At 35.0% G+C, this 23,616-nt stretch overlaps 4 protein-coding genes across 8 annotated transcripts; 2 read left to right on the top strand and 2 right to left on the bottom strand.

Annotated features, from left to right (window-relative positions):
- Window positions 1-4,077: 4,077 nt before the first annotated feature.
- On the bottom strand, window positions 4,078-4,926 carry LOC108987427. The gene has a single exon (XM_018960347.1). The coding sequence runs from the start codon at window positions 4,924-4,926 to the stop codon at window positions 4,078-4,080; it is 849 nt and encodes a 282-aa protein (XP_018815892.1).
- A 1,292-nt stretch (window positions 4,927-6,218) lies between these two features.
- Window positions 6,219-12,114, top strand: LOC108979773. 5 transcript variants are annotated; one of them, XR_001994272.2, is made up of 6 exons: window positions 6,219-6,606; window positions 7,487-8,383; window positions 9,306-9,391; window positions 10,207-10,347; window positions 10,604-11,403; window positions 11,858-12,114. XR_001994272.2 is itself a non-coding variant. In XM_018950522.2 (6 exons), the coding sequence occupies exons 1-5, from the start codon at window positions 6,289-6,291 to the stop codon at window positions 10,746-10,748; spliced, it is 1,587 nt and encodes a 528-aa protein (XP_018806067.2). In that variant the 5' UTR covers window positions 6,219-6,288; the 3' UTR covers window positions 10,749-10,776; window positions 11,081-11,605. The 5 variants fall into 5 exon arrangements, 4 of the variants coding, with proteins under 4 accessions (XP_018806067.2, XP_018806066.2, XP_035539464.1 ...); XM_018950522.2 differs by lacking the exon at window positions 11,858-12,114 and having other exon boundaries at window positions 10,604-10,776; window positions 11,081-11,605; XM_018950521.2 differs by lacking the exon at window positions 11,858-12,114 and having other exon boundaries at window positions 10,604-11,605.
- Window positions 12,115-13,608: 1,494 nt separating this feature from the next.
- LOC108979774 (uncharacterized protein At2g23090-like) lies at window positions 13,609-15,961 on the top strand. The gene is made up of 3 exons (XM_018950525.2): window positions 13,609-13,791; window positions 14,127-14,167; window positions 15,631-15,961. Exons 1-3 carry the CDS (start codon window positions 13,719-13,721, stop codon window positions 15,748-15,750), a joined length of 234 nt encoding a protein of 77 aa, XP_018806070.1. The 5' UTR covers window positions 13,609-13,718; the 3' UTR covers window positions 15,751-15,961.
- Window positions 15,962-16,859: 898 nt separating this feature from the next.
- Window positions 16,860-23,157, bottom strand: LOC108979772 (casein kinase II subunit alpha-2-like). The gene is made up of 10 exons (XM_018950520.2): window positions 22,744-23,157; window positions 21,904-22,033; window positions 21,356-21,550; window positions 19,986-20,143; window positions 18,663-18,753; window positions 18,460-18,525; window positions 18,129-18,211; window positions 17,788-17,851; window positions 17,628-17,696; window positions 16,860-17,127 (listed from the first exon to the last, which is right to left on the bottom strand). The coding sequence occupies exons 1-10, from the start codon at window positions 23,139-23,141 to the stop codon at window positions 17,068-17,070; spliced, it is 1,314 nt and encodes a 437-aa protein (XP_018806065.1). The 5' UTR covers window positions 23,142-23,157; the 3' UTR covers window positions 16,860-17,067.
- Window positions 23,158-23,616: the final 459 nt, after the last annotated feature.

Here is a 23,616-nt window from a genome sequence, read left to right as displayed (position 1 = left end):
AAGGTATGTATCCCGTTGATTCCAAGTTTCATATTTTTGTTTTTTATTTCTTTTTTTGAGTTTTGATGAGTTATGGAGTATGAGATTAAATTGAGGAGTTGGAGAACAAGATTATGAATTGTGTACTGCGGAGATTTATTGATTGTTTACTGTGTGTGAAAAGAAATTGTGTAGGCATCAATCAATTGCTTAGCTAGTAACTTTTAACTTTAGTAAAATTTTCCTTTGTTGTCCTTTTTTGTAAAAGGAGAAGATGTGAGAGTTAAAGTTTTGTTAGTGGAGAAGTTTTGTGGGTGTATTTGGGGTGAGGAGAAAAATTATGTAAAAAAAAAAAAGAAAAAAAGAAAAGAAATTGCGTAATGTGCATGTGAATTTAGGGTTTCAGATTGAAACCTTAAATTAGTTTTGGGTTTCAGTCTGAAACCCTAAATTAAGTCAGGGGTTTCGATATGAAACCTCATTCTGTTTTGAGGTTTCGATATGTTTTAGGGTTTCTATATCGAAACCCAATTATGTTTTGGGGTTTCAGTATCGAAACCCCATTATGTTTTGGGTGATTTTCGAATGGTTTTAATTGTTATATGATTTTTGTTTTATTTAATATTTTTGTGGATTTTGGAGAATGGATAATCAGTCGAATTTTAATGCTAGCTCTCCTACCCCAACCCCAATACCTAAGCCTACCCCTAAACCTGCCACTAATCCAACCCCTACCCCTATCCATGCCCCCACAAAGTAAGAAACCTATTTCAATTGTTTGGACCCACTTCATCAAACTAAAGGGTGGTGACCCCCAATCACCCCAGGTTAAGTATAACAATCATGGTAAAATGTATAGATGTTACTATAGGAGACATAATACATCCCAATTGAAGTTTCACTTAGAAGAACAATGCAAAAATAGTCCAATATTAAAATCATTACAAGAGAAGAGTAAATCTAGATTATAGATTGGATTTAAAAAAATGGTGAATGGGAGTAATGGGGGGCAACGTTGAAGGGGTATACTAAATATGATCTGGATGAGTGTAGGAAACATCTAGCTTGTATGGTCATCATGAATGAGCTACCATTTCAGTTTGTTGAGAGGAAATAGTTCCAAACATATTCTAAGTACTTGGAATCTAAATTTAACATTCCTGTGTGGCAAATGATATAAAAAAGCTTTCTAGAGTAGAAACAAATTTGTCAAGAGGCCAATTGGTCAGTTAAAGAGTTTGCCTCACCAACGATACATGGACATCCGTTCAAAATTGTAGTTATATGTCTTTAATTGTACATTTATTGATTGTGATTAAAAATTAAACAATTTTTTTTTTAATTTTGTCAGTTTTTGGTCACAAGGGTGAGACGATCACAAAGGGTTGGAACGAGTTGTGACAATTCTAGTTGATAATGTCTCGTCTAAGGATGTCGCATTAGGACATTTTAAGACCTATTTTAGATAGGCAAATAAGACAATCTTGGGTGGTGAGTGTTTGCATGTGAGATGTGTTGTACATAAATCTAATTGTCAGTGATGGTTTGAAATATCTTGATGATTCTGTTGCATGGGTTAGAACTACTGTGAGATTTTCACCTGCTAGATTGGAGAAATTCAAATTGCTGTGAGAGCTGCAGATATAACATCCAAGAAGGGCCTTTGTCAATATGTTTTTATAAGATGGAACTCAACTTCTTGATGTTAGAGACGATCCAAAAATATAAGTCGGGCTTTGCGTTAGTGGGTGATGAAAACATTAAATATATCAAATATTTTGATGAGCACGGGGATTAGGTAAGCCTACTAATGATGATTGGGAGGTTGTTGAAATTTTTGTAGACTTTTTGAGGCCTTTCTACGAAGTCACAATGAAGCTTTCCTGTTCTCTGTACCCAACATCCAATGATTTATGTGAGTAAATATGTAAGGTAAAAGAAGAAGTGGATGACATGTAGGTGAGTGACCAAATTAAGATAAGGGAGATGACATTAATGATGATGGTTAAGTGTGACAAGTATTGGAGACATATAAGCAGGGTGAATATTTTCTTTTATGTGGTTGTTGCTCTTGACCCCAAGTATAAGATTGATGGAATAGTATATAGCTTGTGATTGGCACACGAGAAGGCATATGTGAATCATATTGCAGCATGAGTTAGGAAAATTTTTGGTAAATTGTTTGATGAGTTTACTGCATTTAGGAGTGATAATATTCTAGCATTTACACCTACCCCACGCCTTCTTCCGAAGCCGGGGTTGGTATAAAATGTAGGTTGGAGAGGCCCAGTAGGATGTGGATAGATACTTGGCAGTGGATCTTCACCCATTTACATGAGGGTTTGATATATTATCTTGGTGGAAAACCAATGCTGTGAAGTATCTCGTTCTTGAAGAGATTACCCACAATATTTTGGTGATCTCTATTAACATTGTAGCCTCAGAGTCGGTCTTTAGCACTAGAGGGTATATATTGGATCCATTCTAGAGTTCAGGAGCTCATTATCTCCTACCATTGTGGAGGCATTGATTTGCACACAGAATTGGATCAAAGGGACCATAATTTATATTCAAGATGTTCTTGACTTTGAGGAGGTTGACAAGGAGGGTGGCGATCAACCTTCATCTGGTAATCGTTAATCTAATTTTGTTATTTTAATTTATTTATATTTGTTTAATCGATATTAATTTCAAATTTAATTGTTTTAGCGATACATGAGCCAACATCTACATCAGCTGCAATATGACTTCATGTGTATTGGACCCATCATTGTCATTTGTTATTGGTTTGTACAATTTCTCCCTTCATAATTTTTATATTTATTTAATTTTTGGTAATTCTAATTATTTTTCATGTATTGTTTTTAGCTTTTATAGTCTCACTGTCATATACCCAATCCTAATCCCAATGATCAAATGATCTCATTCTCATTTTGATCCCGATCTCATATTGGTTAGTACTTTTAATATTTGTAATTTTTACATTTTTACTATATGTTTGTATTTTTTTATTTTTGTTTCTTGTTTGTAATTCTAAACTGTTTTGCTATTAATATTTCAAGTTTTATGATCTCACAACATAGTTCACTGACTTTTCCACCATTATGACCACTGACCACCCCAAATTCCAATGTCAAAGTCAATTAAAAAATTGAAATGATATTCTTGCGTTAATTGTAATTTTGCTACAATTTGTTACTTGGTAGTTAATTGTGTTATTATTATTTATTTAAATTATGTGACAACTTGTAATATTTTTTAGATTTATTTGTAATTTTGAAATAGTTTTAGATTAATTTGTATTATTGTAATAGACTAATAGCTTACTTAGGATGATTAGTTGCAACTTAGGAGTATACAAATTTTTAATTTGTATTATTATAAAAGCCTTTTTTTTTAATTTCTATTTTTTTTAATTTTAGATGTTTACAGAGTTTTAGGCCCAAAATAGCTAAAAAAACGTGATTTGGGCCTATTAAAAAGGATCCAGATGGTGCGGGTAGCATTCCTAGACTTAGCAGAGCTCTTCACATATCGTATAATGCAACCATTGAATGGAAATGTTAAAGATATCCATTCGGAATGCATTAACCTACCGTTCAGTTCTCTAAATTTTTTTTTTTCAGTCAATGGGACATAATCTAGAAGATTCAACACATTTTGTCTTTTCAAATGAATCAATTTTGGAAGAGTTATGCTATATATTATACTTTTATTTCGTTGTGTTGATATAATTTTCATATTTTTTTGAAAGTAAAATATAATTCATTTCATAAATATCAATCGGTACAAGACTTTTCTTTCAATACATTACTGAGAATATAACTAAAAGTCCTTGAATCCAAACTTGCTCGATTCCAATGATAGAGCAAGGTTCCCAAGTTGACGAGCTATAATATTCCCTTCTCTATAAATAAATTGAATTTTCCAACGAGGCCTACTCTTCATCAAGTAAACTGAATTTCGAAAGATAAATTGAACTTTTATCTTTTAAAATAATAAATCCAATTATAAATAATAATATTATGTTATTATAATAAGATACAAGTAAGATAATGATTTTTTTTTTTTTTTTGAAACCAAAAGAACCTCGTATATTCATTCATCAAACTGTAAACCTGAACAATTTATATCCTTACATACTTGTAAAAAAATAAAAGCAGGACATTCATCTATCCAAAACTTATCAAACTCTAAATTTAAAGCATTTTTTACAAGCAAGTGAGCTACTTCATTTCCTTTTCTTCCTATAAACTGCACTGTCCAAGCACTGCGCCCTTCCAGTATTGTTTTTATATCCTCTATAATATGGCCTCCGCATGACAAATCCTCCTCCCTGCTATTAACAACTTTGACCACTGATTGAGCATCTCCTTCGAAAGTGACTCTGTTAAATCCCAGATCCAAGCATAATTCCACTGCAAACCATAAGGCAACAGTTTCTGCAACATCATAATTTATTGCAGGCAATCTCCTGCTACAAGCACATGCCAAAACCTCCCCTTTCTCGTTTCTCATAACCACTCCCAATCCCATAAATTTACTATTGAGAGCAGCATCCCAGTTTACTTTAATACCTCCTTGATCAGGTTTTTTCCATAACACATGACTACCTCTGCTGCTCACACTAGCTTCTAACTGTCTTGGTTCCTCTGCTTGAGTTAAAAGCTTAATTTGAGCTTCTTTGAAATCATCAAACATTGTCTTTGCCTTTCTCAATAAAGACTCAGGTCCATTGAAGATGTTTTCAAAAATAAAAGAGTTCATTCTTTGCCACAATGATCTCATCACCACTGCTACTATCTCTAGCTCTTCTACCTCAAGCTTTTGCATTGCCTTGTCCCAGAAAACTAAGAAACAATCTTCCTCAACTGTCCATTTTTGAATAGCTCGAACAGATCCAGCCCATACATCTCTGGCTGCAGGGCACTGCCACAGTATGTGCATAGCTGTCTCCACTTCACTCCTGCATATTGGGCAGGTCGCATTCTCTATTACTTTTCTCCTCCATTAATTCTTCCTTGTTGCTAGCACATCATTCCCCACCTTCCATAAAAAAGACTTAACCACCCCTGGAACTTTTAAACTCCAAATTTTTTTCCATATCAAATCAAATTTCTTTTCCATGGAGCATTCCCCCTTCTGCCTTCTTTTCCTCTCTTGTTCCAAATAATATGCACTCTTAACCGTGAATAAACCTCTCTTGGAAGGCCCCCATATCATCTTGTCTTCTGAGCCTAGCTTGCTCACTGGAAGGCTGCAGATTTTATCAGCTTCTTCTTTGTAGAAAATCTCTCTAACTAGATCCTCATTCCAGCTGAATCCACTCTGATCTAACAGTTCACATACCCTTGCCTCTTGTTCCAACACTCTAACAGGAGATTGAACTTTGAAGGTAGAAGGGGAGTTGAGCCACTTATGACCCCAAACTTCGATGCTTTTACCATTTCCTACTCTCCAAGTAAGATAATGATGAAGTATAAATCATTTTCATTTTTTAATATTTTCCATAATTTGTACGATTCAAGTTACGCATATATATCGGGAAGGAAATGTCCTGGCGGACTATTAAGCACGATTAGGAGCAAGGGGCTGCACTCAACAACCTTCCCATCTCAGAGAGTATTACGTATGGACAAGATTGGTTTACCATGTGTTAGGCTGGTTTAAGATGTGTTAGGCTTGTTCAATGTTATTTTCTGGAGTGAATTTCTTTACATAGTATGTTGTTATTATGTATAATGATTTTTCTTGGTCATAAGTGAGATTTACTAATAAAATATAGAGGTTTCGTCCTCCTTATTATAAAAAAAGAAAAAAAGGAAAGCAAATTCATTTCAAGATTGAATCCAAAAATATATATTTTATTAAGATAAATGTTAAAAGAAAGCTTTACACCATACATATTCATCTAATCAATATGTAATTTATTATTTTTGTTTATCTATTTAAACACATGTTAATAAAAGGATAAAATGATAAATCACATGTTAATTAGGTGGAGGTGTGATGTAAGACATAAGATTTTTCTTTTTCTTTTATTAATCATTTGCACTAAACATTATCCTATAATAGTTTGTGAATCAAATAAGTTGTTTAATAATAATAGATAGGCACATAAAATATTATTTGATCTATTTTTTGAATTTTTTATTTCCAATCAGTAATTAAAATTTTGTTCAAAACTTTGAAATGAGATTATGAGAGTAACACGTTATATTTGTTTGAAAATAGTTTTCCCAAAAAGAAATCCTATGAAAAAAAAATCCAAAATCAAAGCAAAGGAAAAATAAGAGTGAAGAAACAGAAATGGCTAGCCTCGCCGTCGCCGGACACTACCTCCGTCGATCGATTCCTCAAGTCTCAGCTCAACTAAATCACAGCAGCACTAATTGTTTCTATACGTGTTATAGAGCTCGGTTGTTCAGTTGCAGCACTTACTCGTCTCGGACTGAATTCCACGGGGAGAACGCGTACGATCTCTTAGGAGTTTCTGAGAACAGCTCATTCGCAGAAATCAAATATTCTTTCCGTAAATTGGCTAAAGAAACTCACCCGGACCTCGCCGATTCGAAGACCGATTCCACTGCTTCTCATCGGTTTGTTCGAATTCTTGCGGCGTATGAGGTGCTGTGCACGCGGCTGACGTCTCTAGCAGTCTAATCAGATTATCAATCATAGATGCATCATTTGAATGTGTTTCTGTTGGTTTGTGGTTAGTAGTTGGTCTCGAGTTCTTTTAGAGTTGATCAACTAACACAATTGTTTGGCTTCTTAGTTTATGCATATCGAAAATCTGATTTTTGCTGAATACTGGTTCGAGGTACGAAGTACGTTTCTAGTGATTAAGCCGGCCTTGTAAGCGATCTTAAATCCAAACTTTTACATTCACTTGTGTATACTTTGAACCATGCAAGGGAATGAGTTGTAAGCGGAAAGGATAATACACCTCAGAATGGTTCAAGAAAAATGCTAATGGTAATTAAGCAAAACTTACAAAAAAAACTTTATTTTACACATGTCAGTTATTGATATGCTGAAAATTATGAAATTTCAAAACAAAACTGACAAAATGAGTTTTCTACTTAAAATTATAAGTAAAATTGTAAGTACATGTAGTACTACTCATAGTTTGGAGTTGTCTTAGGGAGACTGATTGTCCGGCTTAAAAGCAGTGAAGAAATTCTAACATCCTTAAATGTGGTATTCCTGTGGCTGAGAAACAATATCCCAGGCCTGTTTCTTGTTTCAAAGAACTGATTTAGTTCGATGACCAAAGAGCTAGAATATCTTTTCTCACTTGTAATATGTTTATGTTGTCATGAATACAGTTCTGTGGGCAGTCGTAATGTTAGTAGAAGTCAATGTAGTTTGATGAGCTTCTACTTTGAAATTTTCTTCACCCTGGATGTTCATTTAGTGGATAATGGTGGTGTTCAGCTTTTATGGTATGCGTTGTCATTGAAGACTCTTCTAAATTCACAAAATAATCAATAATGGATTGCAGATTCTTTCAAATTCTGAGAAGAGGGCGCATTATGACAGCTATCTGTTCTCTCAGAGAAGGATTATGCAGAAATATTCGGGACAAGGAACAAGATTATCCATGTATAAATCCCATGTTACAACATTTAAACAGATGGAAGTTGTGGAATGGTTAAAGTGGTATAGATTTGCTATTAGTGATATAGTGTCAGAGAAGAAGGTGGTTGTTGGAACGGGCTATTTTGACATACTTGAAAGGGATTTTTATTCAGCCATACATGCAGCATACTACGGCCCTGTAATTGAGTCAATGGATCTTCTTCCTGACCGCTTTGAAGCTGAGGAGAGGTCTGCTTATGAAACTCATGAGGTTCTGCACCTGGTTTCAGGGCGTGATCTTTTTGGGATGGTTTGCTTGATCAATGAGGTTCCTGCATTATCTTTTTCCAGGAATGAAAAATTAACTTCATTTTCATCTATAGGTTCAGGCATCTGCCCTAACATTGAGGATACTAGCATCCACATGAGCTCGGATGGTGTGGATGAGTTTCGAACTCCTTTGACACAATCTCAAAATATTACAGATCACACATCAGATGCATATAAAGATCTAGAATTGCATATATCTGGAAGGGTGGTTGCTGTGGCCACTCGAGTCCCTCCTAAAAGCCATTGCAATGGGATGCAGAATGAAGATGCTCAAGATCATATATACGTATTTCTTAGTTCACATGAAGATCCATCCATGCATGTTAGTGAACAATCTTCTATGAATCAGTCTTCTGGTGGTGAAGTTGGATCAAGGATTCCACTGGGAACTATAACTGGACTAGGGACTAGCCCAGAGGAAGGGTCGTGCTTTGTCTATGACAGCAGTGGCACAAAAACCCATGTGATTATGAAGCATAGAACATTGCTGGTCTGAAACTCAGTTTGACTTTAGTTATTGTCTATTTTATTGCTTAATGGTGCAGTTCTCTTGTAGTTTTGCTTCATTTTAACCAGAGAAAAGACAGACTGTAGTGAATGCATGATGGTGGTTTCTTGCTGATGCTGGATAATGCATATCACGACTTATTTGCAAAGGATTGAAACTATTCTTTCCTCAACTGATTGGATTTTTATATCAATGGCAATGAGGACTATATTTTGGCACCATTATGGAGACAAATTCTTGGGTTTTGAACGACTTTGCATATTTCTTCATTGATGTAATGGTGCTGAAAGTGCCAACTTTGATCTAGTTGCTTCTTCTGTCTATATTTGTATCATTGTCGGATGCACCTTTATTTTTTACTGGCTAAATAGTTCATTGCATGATGCATCTTGTCAAGAATCATTTGCGAACATTTGAAAAAGACTACTTGTACAAATGCTTTTTGTTGTGGCATGCATGATTGAAGGAATTCATTTTTGTTCTTTTGTAGTTTTTGATTGAGAAAGATGCTTTAAACTTTGAGGACAGACATCCAGTGAATCTGTCATGTACAAAATTCTCCTGCATCGTTGTTGATTTTAGTGTTTTTTTGCTCTTTTTTATGCGCATTGTTAATGCCTGGCATTGTTATAGACTTTGTCCACCAGCTACATCCTGCCTGACTGATTTTTTATTGTCCCTCTTACTGATGCTACCGAGTGGCCTCTTGCCTCAGGTTCTCATTTATGTAATGATAATTTAATGCCTACTTTTGGAGCTATATTGGAGTCAACCATAAACGAGTGCTTAATTTATTATTAATGACCGTTCATATGATTGTAATTATACTTCATCAGATGATTCCTGTGGTTGTTTATAGGATATGTTCATATATGAGTGTTGATTTAATTTTCATCTTTTTTAGGTGAAGCATATGCATTGGTATGATGTGGGAGAAGAAGTTTCTGTCTGTGAATGTCGATGCAGTAGAGCCTGTTTACCTCCAAGCAAGTAAGATTTGACAGCTATGACATTTCCCAGATCATATTAATGGGAAAATTATAACTAGTTTCACTGCTCATCCTAATTCATTTTTCGCGTCAATTAAGTTTTCTTTGCTCGCACTCCCCTTTTATTTTTATGGCTGTGAGCTTTTATGGTAATAGGTTCAGTGAAGGAGCCAGAACTGGTCATTTAACCCACCCTACCATCCTTTCTTTATTAGTTAGTGCCAGCTCTCCCGACGAAGGAATATCTGTCCTGCTATTCCTAGATCCACTGTGCCCTACTCCTGTTTCAACTGTGTTCTCTTAGTCTTTAATATTTCAAATTAAATAAGCTTCTGTGACTATCATTTGCCTTTGAAGAGCATCTTAATTTTTATATGTATAGTTTTCCACTGTTCCGTATTATTTGCTCAACACGTAAGGTTTGATGTCACCAACTCAAAACTTAGCCAGATTTTTATTCTACATATTTTCCTCCATTTTTATCGAAACCCAGAAGTAGTAGTGCTTCTATTGTTATCATTTATTTTGTTCCTTTTCTGGCTCTGAGAGGGGTATAAATATTAGCTCCCTGTTGAAAATGACTGACCTTAGTGGCCAATAGGGTGAATTTTGTTTGGAGTGTGCTGTTTCTCTGTTTTTTTTAGGGCTGAGTTTTGTAGCAGTCACTTTGGATAAATAGTTTAATGCATACCGAGGTTAGTTGAGTTATACCTTCTTGAAATGATCTAAAGATTGCTTCTTCTGTCATTAGGGTGCTTAAGACATTGAAGATGAGACCCAAATGACTACAAATTACTAACCCACATACTTCAACAGATTTTGGCTTTTCGAGCCTCGCTGTGGCATACATGACATCGGTGGTTGGTATGTCGAAACATTTGGCAGAGATAAGAAAGGCCGGACAGTCCCATCGCAGAGGTATTGGGATGGCTTTGATGCAAGTGAAGAATGTAGCAAGTAAGTTCTGCTCTTTTTTCTCGAGATATTCTTCAAATTTTAGGTCTTTCTTTTCTATTTTAATTAGGTTCCCACCCTTGTTAAAAGGCCAGTTCTTAGGCCCAAAGTGTTGTCTCAGTTATTTGTTGATTGTATTATTTTGTGGGTTATTGATTGTATTAATGCTTTTCAATTGACTGAATAGATTAGGTAATGCAAGTCAATGAAACTGGGTTTTGGAAGCGTTCTTACTGTATTTCATTTGCACTATCTGCAGGAGACTCCATCCAGCAATGTATTTGCTTGCTATTGCATATAGAACTCTAGATCTTGAAGATGTGAAAAGAAAGAAACGAACAGTGAGGGATGTCATTGAAGGACAGCTGTTTAGAGTTCTCAGTTGGTGCAAGAAAATTGCTTAGGATGGATACCATGTGGGCTTCTGACACTGTAATTGCTTCTTTATGAGATGAAAGAATCATAAATTGATTTTAGGATTCATGTTCACTTACACAAGATGTTCAGAAAGCCAAGTTGCACCGGCATCTATTTAATGCAAAAGCAAAAATCCCTGTATTGGTCTTAACAAAATTAAGTATCGGGAGTTAGGATATTATCGAAGAACGACTTTCCACTGTTTCCGAACATCACTAGAAAGGATTCTCTCATGCCATAAACGGTTCAGATCTGTTGATTTTGCTTTGTATATATTTGATCCTACAAAAGCTAAGTTACAGTGGTATTATCTCTGCAGAGTGTATCATCTTGTCCGTATTCTGTATTCATGAGGATGATATTTGCGATATGCACAGGAAATTGTCTTTTTTGGTGATACTAGTATTCCTTGAACATGTAAGGAAAATACCTGTCAGACTACGTCTGTTATTATGCATTGTAAGAACAACTTCTTCTAACATCTGCAAGAAGTGATTTGATAGCTGTTCTCAGACATTGCATCTTGGGTATTGAAGGAAGATTGATATCTCGACATAGAGGCATGCCAAAGAAAGAAGACTAATGTTTTATCTGGCAAATCATTATCAATCTGGTGGAGACTCAAATCAGAAGAGTTAAGCGGTACTTTATCTCTAATCCTTATTATATATTTAGGTTTTCTGTAGCTGGTTCCATTTGTTTGTTTATTATGTATTATTTGTTGGAACAAGCTGAGAGGCGCTTTTGCTTGAATGAATTGAATATACAGGCAATTTGTATAGTAGACAGTTAATGAATCTATGATCTGCACTACAAGCCACAATCGTGCTTATATTTTTGTTCTAAACTCGTCTCCACCATTTACCTAAAATCTTGTTTATGCTTCTGATTCTTTAAACAACATAAATAATATCCCTAAAATAATGGGGAAATTCTATAACCATTAGCATCTAGACTGGCAATTTATAAAAAATGAACTGTTTGTTTGTCTTTTCCTCATAATCAAAGGAGCCCCAAAAATTATACAAACAAAAAATTAAAAAAAGACATACTGAGGAATTCCTAGATCTAACATTATATGTACGTACTTATACAGGTGTAACTCTTGTGAACGAGGCTGCATGGGTAGGGATTGAAATATTTTATGGCATGAATACATTCAGTTTATTATTTGCCCGGAACATTGTAATATCTACTAGATTATGAACAGTCTGGTGCCTCCAATACATCCTTGCACTGAGGATTTAGGAGGTGTCAATCTGGAGACGAGAAGCAATTGGCAGATCTTTATCCTGAGAAACCACGCCAAGTTAGTGAAACATTATATATCTGTATTTAGCGTTACTCCATTTAAATTTGTCAAATTAGCCTACGTGATTATAAATGATAAATTTAAGATAAAAATGATTTGAAAAATGAAGATAGGTAAAGCATGTTATAAATAGTTTTCTTACAATTAAAAAAATAATTCCCATTTTGAAGAAAATAATTGTATATAGAAAAAATTGAAATTTAACAAATAAAACATACCTCAAAAGTTAAAATTAAACAAATCTAATTATTTAGTTATAAGTGATATATAACTTTTATAAATTGAGTTATGGTACAAGCCATATTTTCATCACACCATGTCAAATGTGACACTTTGATCATATTTGGATTATTTTTTATTAAAAAAAATCAAAATCATCTCATCATAATGAAATGAAAGTAAAATAAAAATATACTATATATAATTTTTCATATAAATTTTATCATGTTTTAACTAGTTTAGAATATTATTGACTCCTTGCCAAAAATATGTGGTCTAGTTGACATAACTCCTAACTTCTAAAATGGAGGTTTGAAGTTTGAAATTCTCATTTTTTAAATTAAGAAAAAAAAGAAAAAAGAAAAAAAAAAGAATATCATTGACACCGTGGTTAACTCGAATAATTAATAATCTAAAAATAATACATATATTGGGTTATTAAAGAATATTTATATAAATGATTATGGTGACATAATAATCTCCAATAAAGTAATTGCAAATTAATTGGCCGGCAAATGTTTATCAGTTTATCAGTAGGGGTGTAACCGGTCCGGTCCGGTCCGGTTTTGGATAAAATTTAGGACCGAACCGGTATGTACCGGTTTTATATTTTTCAAAACCGATTACGCACCGGTTACCCTCCTAAACCGGTACTTCCGGTTTTACCGGTTTCCGGTCCGGTTTTCCAGTTTTTTAAAAATATAAATTTCACAATTTGTCATTAAAATTTGTTTATAAAAAAAAAAAAATTGATTTAAAAAAAACAGTTTTATACTTTTATTAATATATTAGACTATATAATAGTATTAATATTAGACTATTGGTATAGTTATAAGTTATATATTTGTATTAGTTATAAACTTTTAGTGATTTAGTATTAACATTTTATGTAATAATTTATAAATTATAATAATAAATTATTTCATATATGAATATATATGTTATATATAAAATTTCACATAAAAATTTATAATTATACATTATATATAAAACTTATATATATTAATATTTAATATATATAAAATATTTTGTATAAAACTTATATATAAAAATATTATTTTTTATTTTTTTTAATCAACCGGTCCGGTCCGGTTCGGTCCGGTCCAAAAAATTCCGGAACCGGAACCGGACCGGAACCGGCCGGTTTTTACGTTTTAAAAACCGGTTCCGGACCGGACCGGTTCAAAACCGGTAAAACCGGTCCGGTTCGATCCGGTCCGGTCCGGTTTTCCGGTTTTCCAGTTTGAGTTTACACCCCTAAGTTTATGGGGGAAAGCGTGTTATTTATTATTATTATTTTTTTAAGGCTGTAGCCATATATAAACGACCCCGGTTCGGTTCCCCTCTATACTTGCCCAGATATCGTAGAGTACTCGTCTTTCGCAAAATTAGGGTTTTCAGGTTCTCATCCCTTTTGATTTTAGACATGGGAGGAGGAAACGGGCAGAAGGCGAAGATGGCACGTGAGAAGAACTTGGAAAAGCAAAAAGCTGCCAAGGGTAAATTATTAATCTCTTCCTTTGTTCCTTCCAATCAATATTTCTTTTCAAGTTGTGTGCCTTGTTTGGTTTCCGAGAGCATGGCAGCAGAGTGGAAGATGCCATTTTCGCATCTCAATTCTCTCTTTCCGAATCAAAGACCTGAACCGTTGAGAGCATGAATTAGTGGGTTTTACTGGGTAACCAAGATAACGTAAAAGATGATAGAGATTCTTTTATTTATTAGAAAATCTCCTTTTCGATCTTTTTATAAAAACAGCTGTGGATCGTATTACATGTCAAAGATATACGTGTATTTGTTGTGCTTAACTAGATGATTGGATTGCTTTTTTCAGGTAGCCAGCTAGAAACAAACAAGAAGGCGATGTCAATCCAGGTATTCTTTGGTTGATAATTGGATTGAGTCTACTTTAGTTACTTTTATTGGTGCCTAAATAATAATATGGAAATTTCGACGGTTGAAATATTATGCACGATAGTTGCGGGAGAAAGTCATCCTGCTTTTCGTTCATCCTGACCAGATTATTATAGGAGTTTATCGGGGGATTGTTAGATTGGTGTTTAAAAAGGGAGTTAATTTAGCTCCACTTATAATTGATGATGTCATACACAACTCAGATGTTCTTTGGGTTGAAGCTCAAGTCCTGGTTCATTCCATATCAGACTATCCTAGGTCTGGTGGCTTGAATTTTTTATCATAGGGGCCAAGTTTGATCTATGTATAAGGAACTTCACTCTACTGCTATTGATAGCTTGTATTACACTTCCCTTCAAATTTAGGAGATAAAGTCTTTTGTTTCTTCAAGACTGATTTGAAAATATTAACATCATCTTAGGTTGTCGACTTGAATGTTGGCTTTTAGTTTCTATTAAACAGAGGTCACATACGAAAATACGCGGTCAAAGTTAGAATAACATGTGGGCACTCCAAAGATCCTGAATGATACTATAGGACGTGTTTCAGCTTTGTTTCCGGCAGACAAACTGATCAACTTTCCAATCTGTATTTCTGGCCTTTGTCATTCTCATTGAACCTTAACGTTCTGTGACAATATCTTGAGCTTCATGATTAAACTCGAGGCCCGCTCCCTTAATTCTACAACACTAGAGCAACTATTCTTAGTAATAATTGATGGAGCAAGGCAGCCCTTTTAATTCCCTGAGGCCTCTAGAAACTGATTTGGGACTATAGGCCAATTCCTTCAAGTTTCTACTAGCTTCAATGGCAACAAATAAGGCCATAAGTTCCTATTCAAACCCTTCACAAGAAACTTTGTGATGATGAGGAATCTGGGAGACCATGCAAACCCATGTCTTTTACCCGGTTAAACCTTTGACCCATGTAACGCATCCCCATAACACGAATTAGGTAAATCATTGACTTCTCACCAATGGGATGTGGCCCTTAGAAATTGTTTGCACCCATGACCAAGACCCTTACAACTTGAGCCAATCCCTAGGGGTTAACCCTTCACGAGAAATTATAACAATGTGACAGAATTAACTGATTTCTGAAAGACCCATTCAGAAATTCCTTAAGGTATGTTGCACAGTAGAATGCATGAGATCATTACCTTTGTCCCTTCTGGGATTGGGGGCATGACATCAGACTAGTTATGTCTAAATCAAATCATGGATCAAGAGGATGAAATATTGGCGCAACTATATCTTGTCTCTTAGTTAAAATCATCCTGCCCATTACATGGGCTCTTGCCTATTCTTATGATCAATAAAATTTTGTTTACTGATAAAAAAAAAAAAAGAAGATCGTTCTGCCTATTGTACTTCCTTTCAATTTGTTGGTTAATTAATATTTTTTTTGGTGAATATTCAATGCAGTGCAAGGTGTGCATGCAGACATTTATATGCACCACTACGGAGGTTAAGTGCAGGGAGCATGCGGAAGCAAAGCACCCCAAATCTGATGTTTATACTTGCTTCCCCCATCTCAAAAAATGAATGAATGTGGAGATGGATTGAGAATATCATCATCATATATGTAAAAATCTTTCTATTATGATGTGCTTAAGTCCACATCGTGGTTGCTTTATGATATGTTGTGGTACTGTCTGTTTGAGAGAGGGAGAGGGAGAGTCATGTATACTTGTTCTTTGTTCAAGTGGAACTCAGTGTTCAATTATAATGAATATTGATGCCATTGGTGATGCAAGCTTGTTTAATTGTAATGAGAAATGCATTGATCATGAAAGGTTGGCGGAGTCATTCCAATAATTAAGCAGCCGATTTAGACATTTCCTGTACTAGAAATATTGTTGTTCATGTTAAAATTTGTCATTCCCAATCACAATTGCTATTTGGCATGTTTTACATGACTTATTTTAAGTCATCAATGAAATTACTTAAAATGTCTCACATCAGTAAGTGCGATCAAGTATGATAAGATCTAAGATGAGAAAAATGTTGCCCTTTCAATAATGAAATAAGGTTTGCCAAACTATGCTCTTAAGATTAATTACTCATATGGGTGATACATCATGAAGTTTTATAAGATATTTCGGAATTGAGATGAAATAAGATGAAAATTTTATAAATAGTAGTAAAACAATTTTTGAATAGTAATAAAATGATTTGAATTGAGATGTTTTATTTTAGGATTTGGAAAAGTTAAATTATTTTTTATGTTTTTTTTGTAAGTTTGAAAAAGTTGTAATGATTAGATGAAAAAGTATAAAATCTGAAATTAAAAAGTATTTGAGTTTGAGGGGAATTAGAAAAGGAAATAAGATGAGAAATTTTGAGGTGAGATAAAATCATCTCTATTCCCAAACAGCACGTTCATGTATCCGAGCTGCCCCACTGAGCACTTCTCAGTTGACTTTCTCTTGACTCGTCATATTTTAGCGTCTTTCACAGATCATCAATGGCCTCAAATGTGTGAGAAACCATTATTCTGTTGCGACTCAAATGGTTTAAGGGATCAGGTGATACCCACACACAGTTCGTAAAGTCTTCATAATCTCGGCCACTCTTATCTTGGCCCTTGGGGAGGGTAGTCGTAATAGTCTATTGCGGCCAGCTTCACTTTGAGTGTTAATGTTACTCACTAATCGAGGACAGTTATGGATGGCATTGACGTACATGATTGAAAACTTCACAAAGTTTTTCATTCTACTCAACAGTAGTCTTCGCATTATGAACCCATACACAAACTTGACTGCCCACATTCAGTGAGAGGGAGCCATAAAAATTTATACGGTTTATAATACATATTCCAAATAGCATGGTGTTTACACAAAGGACTCCATGGGATCGGCCCTACTGTGTGCGCATCCTGCTACTTTCTGCTGCTCTCACCTGAGAGAAATATGGATGTGCCTGCACCAACAATATCAGCGAGGCAACATTTTAGTATGCCCTAGAGTAACACTGAGATTAGCACGCGGACTCTGTACTATCAAATTTTTTTTTGGGGGAGGGGGTGGGCGGCGGCGTGGGAAAGTGCAGTCTGAAGATCCCAAACGTCATCAAATTTATCTTAATCCAACCAGATATGGATGATACTAGTGCAAATTAGATTGAAATCCTTGTTGCAAGTAACCGCAGCACTAAAATAATTTGGAAAGAAAATGCTGTTTCGTGTTGACCTGGGAAGAGGGATGGGGTGGGGTAAAGGAATATAACAGCTAAAAAATATCCTACTCCTACTCTAGCATTGAAACTATATTCTGACCGAACCCAAGAGGGCAAGAGTTATGTATATCAATTAATATAAAAAAGGCTTCCATCCAAAAAATAAATTAATATAAAAAAGGCAAAAAGGAAACCAGAAAAAAGAGACATTAGCAATAGCAACAAATAAATATAAACAGAATTACCATGGCTTCTCTTGCAGTTAGCCTGTCCTGGTGATCATACCGTAGGAGCTTATCAAGAAAATCAATGGCCTGCATTCAAAATACATTTTAAAGATCAACCAATTACAGGGACTACTGGGGATAACTAAAACTTGATACATCTAGAAGACAAGAAAATAACCTCTGGAGAAACCAGATGCTGATTATCTGCATTAATAAATTTGGACCACGGTTTCCTGCTGTGCCTGCAGAAGGTATTGACAAATTAATACACGACAACATAAACGGTTAGAGGCTGCATGTAATGATTAACCAAATGAGGGACTTAAATCATTATAGTTAATTGCAGCACTTCTAAGGCAAAGATGAGCAAATTCCATATTAGATATTCTTACCAAAGTTACTTATAGAATATATATATATATATATATATCTCACAGTAGTCACAGTTTAATGATTTATGCTTTCATCAAGTATCAGAGAATGGACTCCACGAGGGTGAAAAAGCTCATCCAGACATACCTCCCAACAAGTGCATCAAGTTGAGGATCAAGCTCCAAATTATACTTATTCAGATATGCATTTAACTCGTCCGTCCCAAGAACCTGGAAAGCAAGCCACTAAATTCATATAGAAATCCTTTTGAGGAAGATTTTAATGGAAAGAAGAAACACTGTGTCATAATAATTCTATAAACACCCAAGCAAAAGATAGTGAATATCAGTAATAAACACCGTAATTTATAATATTGAGAATAACAATACATTTTATTTTAGTATTGACACATGTTTCTTGGAGTAATAGTTGAAGGTACATAAATTTGAGAACTTTTCCAAATCAGAATAAGCAATACCTTTGCAATTTTGACAAGTTGATCATGGTTGTCATGACCATAAAAGAATGGCTCCTTGCGGAAAATCTACAGAAGCAGCAAGCCATCAAGTGAAATGAGCAAAAGAACATGCACAAACACCTAAGGAACACATGCATGATGCAGCCTAAACAACATTTTACATGATTTGAATCTAAGTAGAATCCAGTCACCATAATTCTTACCATTCCTGCAAACATGCAGCCAAGGCTCCACATGTCCAAAGAATAGTCATAGTCTTGCAAATCAACCAGAAGTTCAGGACCCTTAAAGTATCTGAAAAAAATATAAGAAAATTCCAACCTTTTCAGAAGGTTAAATTTCAACCTTTAGGAAAACAGCTTAGATTTACATATGTGGTTGAACTCTTTTCTAAAACATTTAAACCCCCTCTGATCCTTTGACGCAGACACAGAAATGCAATAATGCAATAACGCAAGAATGAAGTGTTGGCTAGAAAGACCCAAAAACTAATATACTACAATTCTGTTTATGCGAGTCTGCTAAGTGTGCTTTATTAACAACTTTCATGCATGCATTTGTATATGACATCCACTGATTCATTTTAATATTACAAAGCACAAGTGATTTTATGAAAACTAACTATATAACAAGAACTATATTTCCTTGCATTACATAACAAAGTTAAATATAACTTTAAAGGGGTTTGTAACAGGCATTCTATACACAAGACATTCTCCACATGTTCAAAGCATATGGCTTGGACATGGTAACGAGGCATCCAACTAGAAGTTGGACAAATACAGACCCCATATCCTGCTGAAAAATGTTCTATAAAACAATCGATAACAAAAAATTAAGTTCACTAGAAGTAAGCTTTCAAATGATAAATGTTTTAGTTAGGAGTGCAAATCGGTCAGTCCGGTCCGGTCCGGCGATGGACCGAACATTTTCGGTCCATCATTTTTCCGGACCAAACACTCATTGGGACCGTATCGGTCTGGTCCGGCCTCTTTTTTTTTTACAATCAATTAATAAAAAAAATTTATTTAAAATACTAAATTAAACTAAGTGACTTATTAATGTGGATTATATAGCAAACTCAATAAAAAAATATTTTATATGGTCAATGATAATAAATTAGATGAAAATTACATTATTAATTTATATAATTACTATATAATTAACTAATTGATATTATATATTAGTTAATTCATAGAATATTAACAAGTATTAATAACATATTTAAAATTTTATATTATTAATTGTACAATTATTATATAAATAATATATATAAAATATTTTTTTTATTTTTATTTTTTCATTCGGTCCGGTCCGGTCTAGAAAAACCCTGGACCGTGGACCGGACCGAAACTTTTCGGTCCTCTAAAAGGTGGACTCAGTCTCAGTCCGGTTTGGTCCGGACCGAAACGATCGGTCCATTCGGTCCGGATGGACCGTTTATCACCCCTAGTTTCAGTTTATAGGACCTTTTTCATAAGTATGTTTCAATTTATAGAACTTAGGCCCTATGTCTCGAAAATTACCTTGAAGCTACACGGACATTATATTCCTTGCTGGGATGGTAGAACTCAGCAAGACCCCAGTCTATCAAGCGAAGTTTACGCAACTCATGGTCGATCATAACATTGTGAGGCTTGACATCTCTGTGCATTATTCCTTGTGAATGGCAGTAGTCCAATGCCTGCAGCATAAAGTTACCAAAATTAGTTGAGCTGTAAAAGTGCATTTCACAACACCATTGAAAGGTCCATACTCGAAGGTACACATATTAAAGTGTTTCAACCAACTTTTTTTTAATAAGTAAGAAGAATTTTATTAATCCACATAATTAGGCAAGCCCAAGTACACAGGAAGTATACAAGAGATGAACCTAATTACAAGCTAAGCACTGTGAAAAACAGCATAAAAGTCATTAAAACTAGTCTCATTCAATACAATAGCCGAAGCCCAAAGTAACAACGTATGAAAGAAAAAGTCCCTGAACCCCCCCATTGAGCGTTCCCTATTATCAAAACAGCGACCATTCCTCTTGTTCCAAGTGCACCACATTAAACATAGAGGCACAATCTTCCAAACAGCCACGATTTGACAATTGCCCCGAATACCTCTCCAACATGACAATAAATCTACTACCCTCCTAGGCATTACCCATGCGATACCAAGCCTAGTAAAGATTTCATCCCATAAAGCCTTTTAACCACATCGCACTGTTCTGTCCGTAAAGTGTTTCAACCAACTTTACGGACAGAAAAATCTGCATTTGGAATTATTGTTGTTATTTAATTTAATTATAAGCATGGTAACCCATCACTTTTCAGGTAAAAGCATATCTTAAGCGTAATGGAGATATCCAAGGGTACAGTTGCAATTCTTGCAAAGGAAGGTTTGACATTCAGTTGAAAATTGTCAATTGTTTGTTTTCAGAAAAAATTATAGTACCATCTAACCAAGAAAGGAGGAGAAAAAAGGAAAAGAAAGCTTATTAGAAAAAGCCATCTAGAGGAGTTCAGGAGATCGTTTCTAGGCACTTATGACATAAGATCCGCATCGATGTCCTTTATATCCAAACTGCCGACCAAACAATGACTTCATATGGCTAAATGTGGGAAATTTTATCACCAAGATCCTTGTCAATTATGCTTGCTCGAGAGACATTGAATCCCAAATTTCCCAAAGTAAGCAGCAGAACTCCAGAAGGAAGTTGGAAAAGGTAAGTTTGGACAATCAGCACTTCAAGAGACATTACAGGCTTTACAGCTGTTAACCTTCATTTGTTTTAGTTCTCTTCCCATAACAAATATTGCAGCACCTCAAGTAAGCCTTAGATTCACCAGAAAAAATTATAAATGAGCAAAACTGTGTTGAATGGAGAAAGAGTGAACGAATAAATTACCTTCAAAAGCTCATATATGTAGTAGCGTATGTCATAATCAGTCAACGTGGGATAAAGAACTTTGAAATCTGTACTGTTCACATATTCAAATATCAAGCTAGGAGTTTTTGAGTGCTGATCTCTGACAATATCAAGAAGCTTGACAATATTTGGACCACCACAAATGTTCTGTAGTATTTTTATCTCTCTCTTAATCTGCAAAAAAAGATGTATAGACACCTCATGCTTAATCCTTGATGTTACCAGACTAAATTTACAGCAGAAAACCACATTAATGGCATGCAAGACGAGCAACAGAGTAGAATATATAAAGTAAGCACACGATAGATGATCCTCCACACGGGTATCTCACATATTTTTTACAAAACCATGTATTTCCTCTGGCTGTGGCAATATTGAATTATTACAAATCCAACAACATAAAAAATTTAAACAATGCGCCAAATCTTGTTAAAAGTAGCCAAAGTAGTACTCTAGAAACAAAGCAACTATGCTGAAATGCTATATGTCTGCTGTCCTCAAGGATAAAGTGAACAATTAAAACTCACCTTCTTTTTCTTAACAGGCTTAAGTATCTTGATTATGCACCGCTCATTCGTGTTGACATTTATGCCCTCGAAAACCTCACTGTATTTTCCCCTTCCAACTTTCCGTACAACCTCATAATCATCTTGATCACTGGAAAGAATGAAGTGAAAGATTTCTCAAAATTTCAGACAATAGCTAAAAACGGAAAAAAGAAAGAAAAAGAGGGATTAAAAACTGAAAAATATAGGTACTTCAGCATTAGGTGAACAACACGAATCCAAAAGAAAAGGATGGATTCAAAACTGGACATGTTATGGTACTTCAGCATTAGGTGAACAACAAGAATCACTCCCTTCTCAAACCCAGCCACAGTATCTTTTCTTGTATGTATCAACCCCAATCCGATATATAGAACTTCCACAGGTGGCAGCTTTACAAATGCCTGCACTTCTACAAATTCAAGTGGCCTTTTTTGAGGTTCTCGAAACCAAAAATTAATCAACTTCATCCATTCTATCCAATTTTATTTCATACGGATCAAAAGATATAATCGGGCTACGCTAATGGAAGAAAATACATATCAAACTAGAACCACTACGGTCTACCCTTAAGAAAATTAGCGCACTGAAAGAAAAGAGGAAAAATCGATCTCAACCGCTTAATAATAATTAAAAAAAAAAAAAAAAAAGAAGCTCAGTAATATTAACTATTAAGGCATAAAGCCTGAGAGAAGCTTAATCAATTTCGTTATCCCCGTTGCAAAATTCTTCCCAGTCAAAAGCAGCGATAGGTTAAAAAAGGAAGATCAATAGAAAGAAAGGGCTTCGGACTAGGGTAAGAGAAATTATTATGTTTAGTACCCCCATTGAACGGTTAGAGATTCGTAATCCCAGTACTCTTTGGGCCGCACGACATTGACGTCGGAGTAAACGCGAGCTTTGGACATGGCTCCTCGGCCGTGCGAACAGGAGATCTCGATGAGGTGGATGGTATCGTTGCCGTAGTTGGAGGTGGTGGTGTTAGTGGGGATGATGGAGACGCAGGTAGGGTTAGGAAGGGAGGGAGTGCGCAGGATAGGGGACAGCGCAACAGGCGGACGCAAGGCAAGGAGGGCGCACGCAAGAAGGAGGCGGAGGGGAAGTGAAAGTGCTGGGGGGTTGTGCGCGTGTCTCATGTGGCGCACCACTTGGAGGCCATTGTCTACCACGTTATTGTTGCCACCCCTACCAACAAATTTACAATCAGCTTTTCTGCTCATGCTTCCATGAGTGGTAATATTGGACAAGATTCGTTTATTTAATATAACACGATATCATAAAAGTGAGTTATAATTTAATCTTAACAGGTTGAGATCAAAATAAATTAATTCGTTAAGATACGATTATTTAATAGGTTAATAACAGATTATATATAAGTCTTAAATAGATAAATTACATACAAATCTTTTATAAATCAATAGATTCTACTAATAAATAATAATATTTTTTTATATTTTTTAAAGTGGAATCTAATTTTTTATAAAGATTTATATGAAACTTATCTATTTGATATTTATACAAATCATTTCTCTATAATTTTTTATCTCAACAAACGTCAATTTTCTATCTGTCCTGCTCTGAGTTTGAGAATCTGGTGACGTGGCATGTGGTTATTGGCTAGGATACCAACCAAAACTTTGTCCGAGGATAAAAATAGTTTTCACGGACAATGCTACATTATCTCCCAATTTGTCC

This window comes from Juglans regia, chromosome 12, assembly GCF_001411555.2.
Source record: "Juglans regia cultivar Chandler chromosome 12, Walnut 2.0, whole genome shotgun sequence".
Lineage (NCBI taxonomy): Eukaryota > Viridiplantae > Streptophyta > Magnoliopsida > Fagales > Juglandaceae > Juglans > Juglans regia.
The sequence above is the reverse complement of the archived record's forward strand: the minus strand, read 5'-3'. Positions and strand labels throughout refer to the sequence as shown.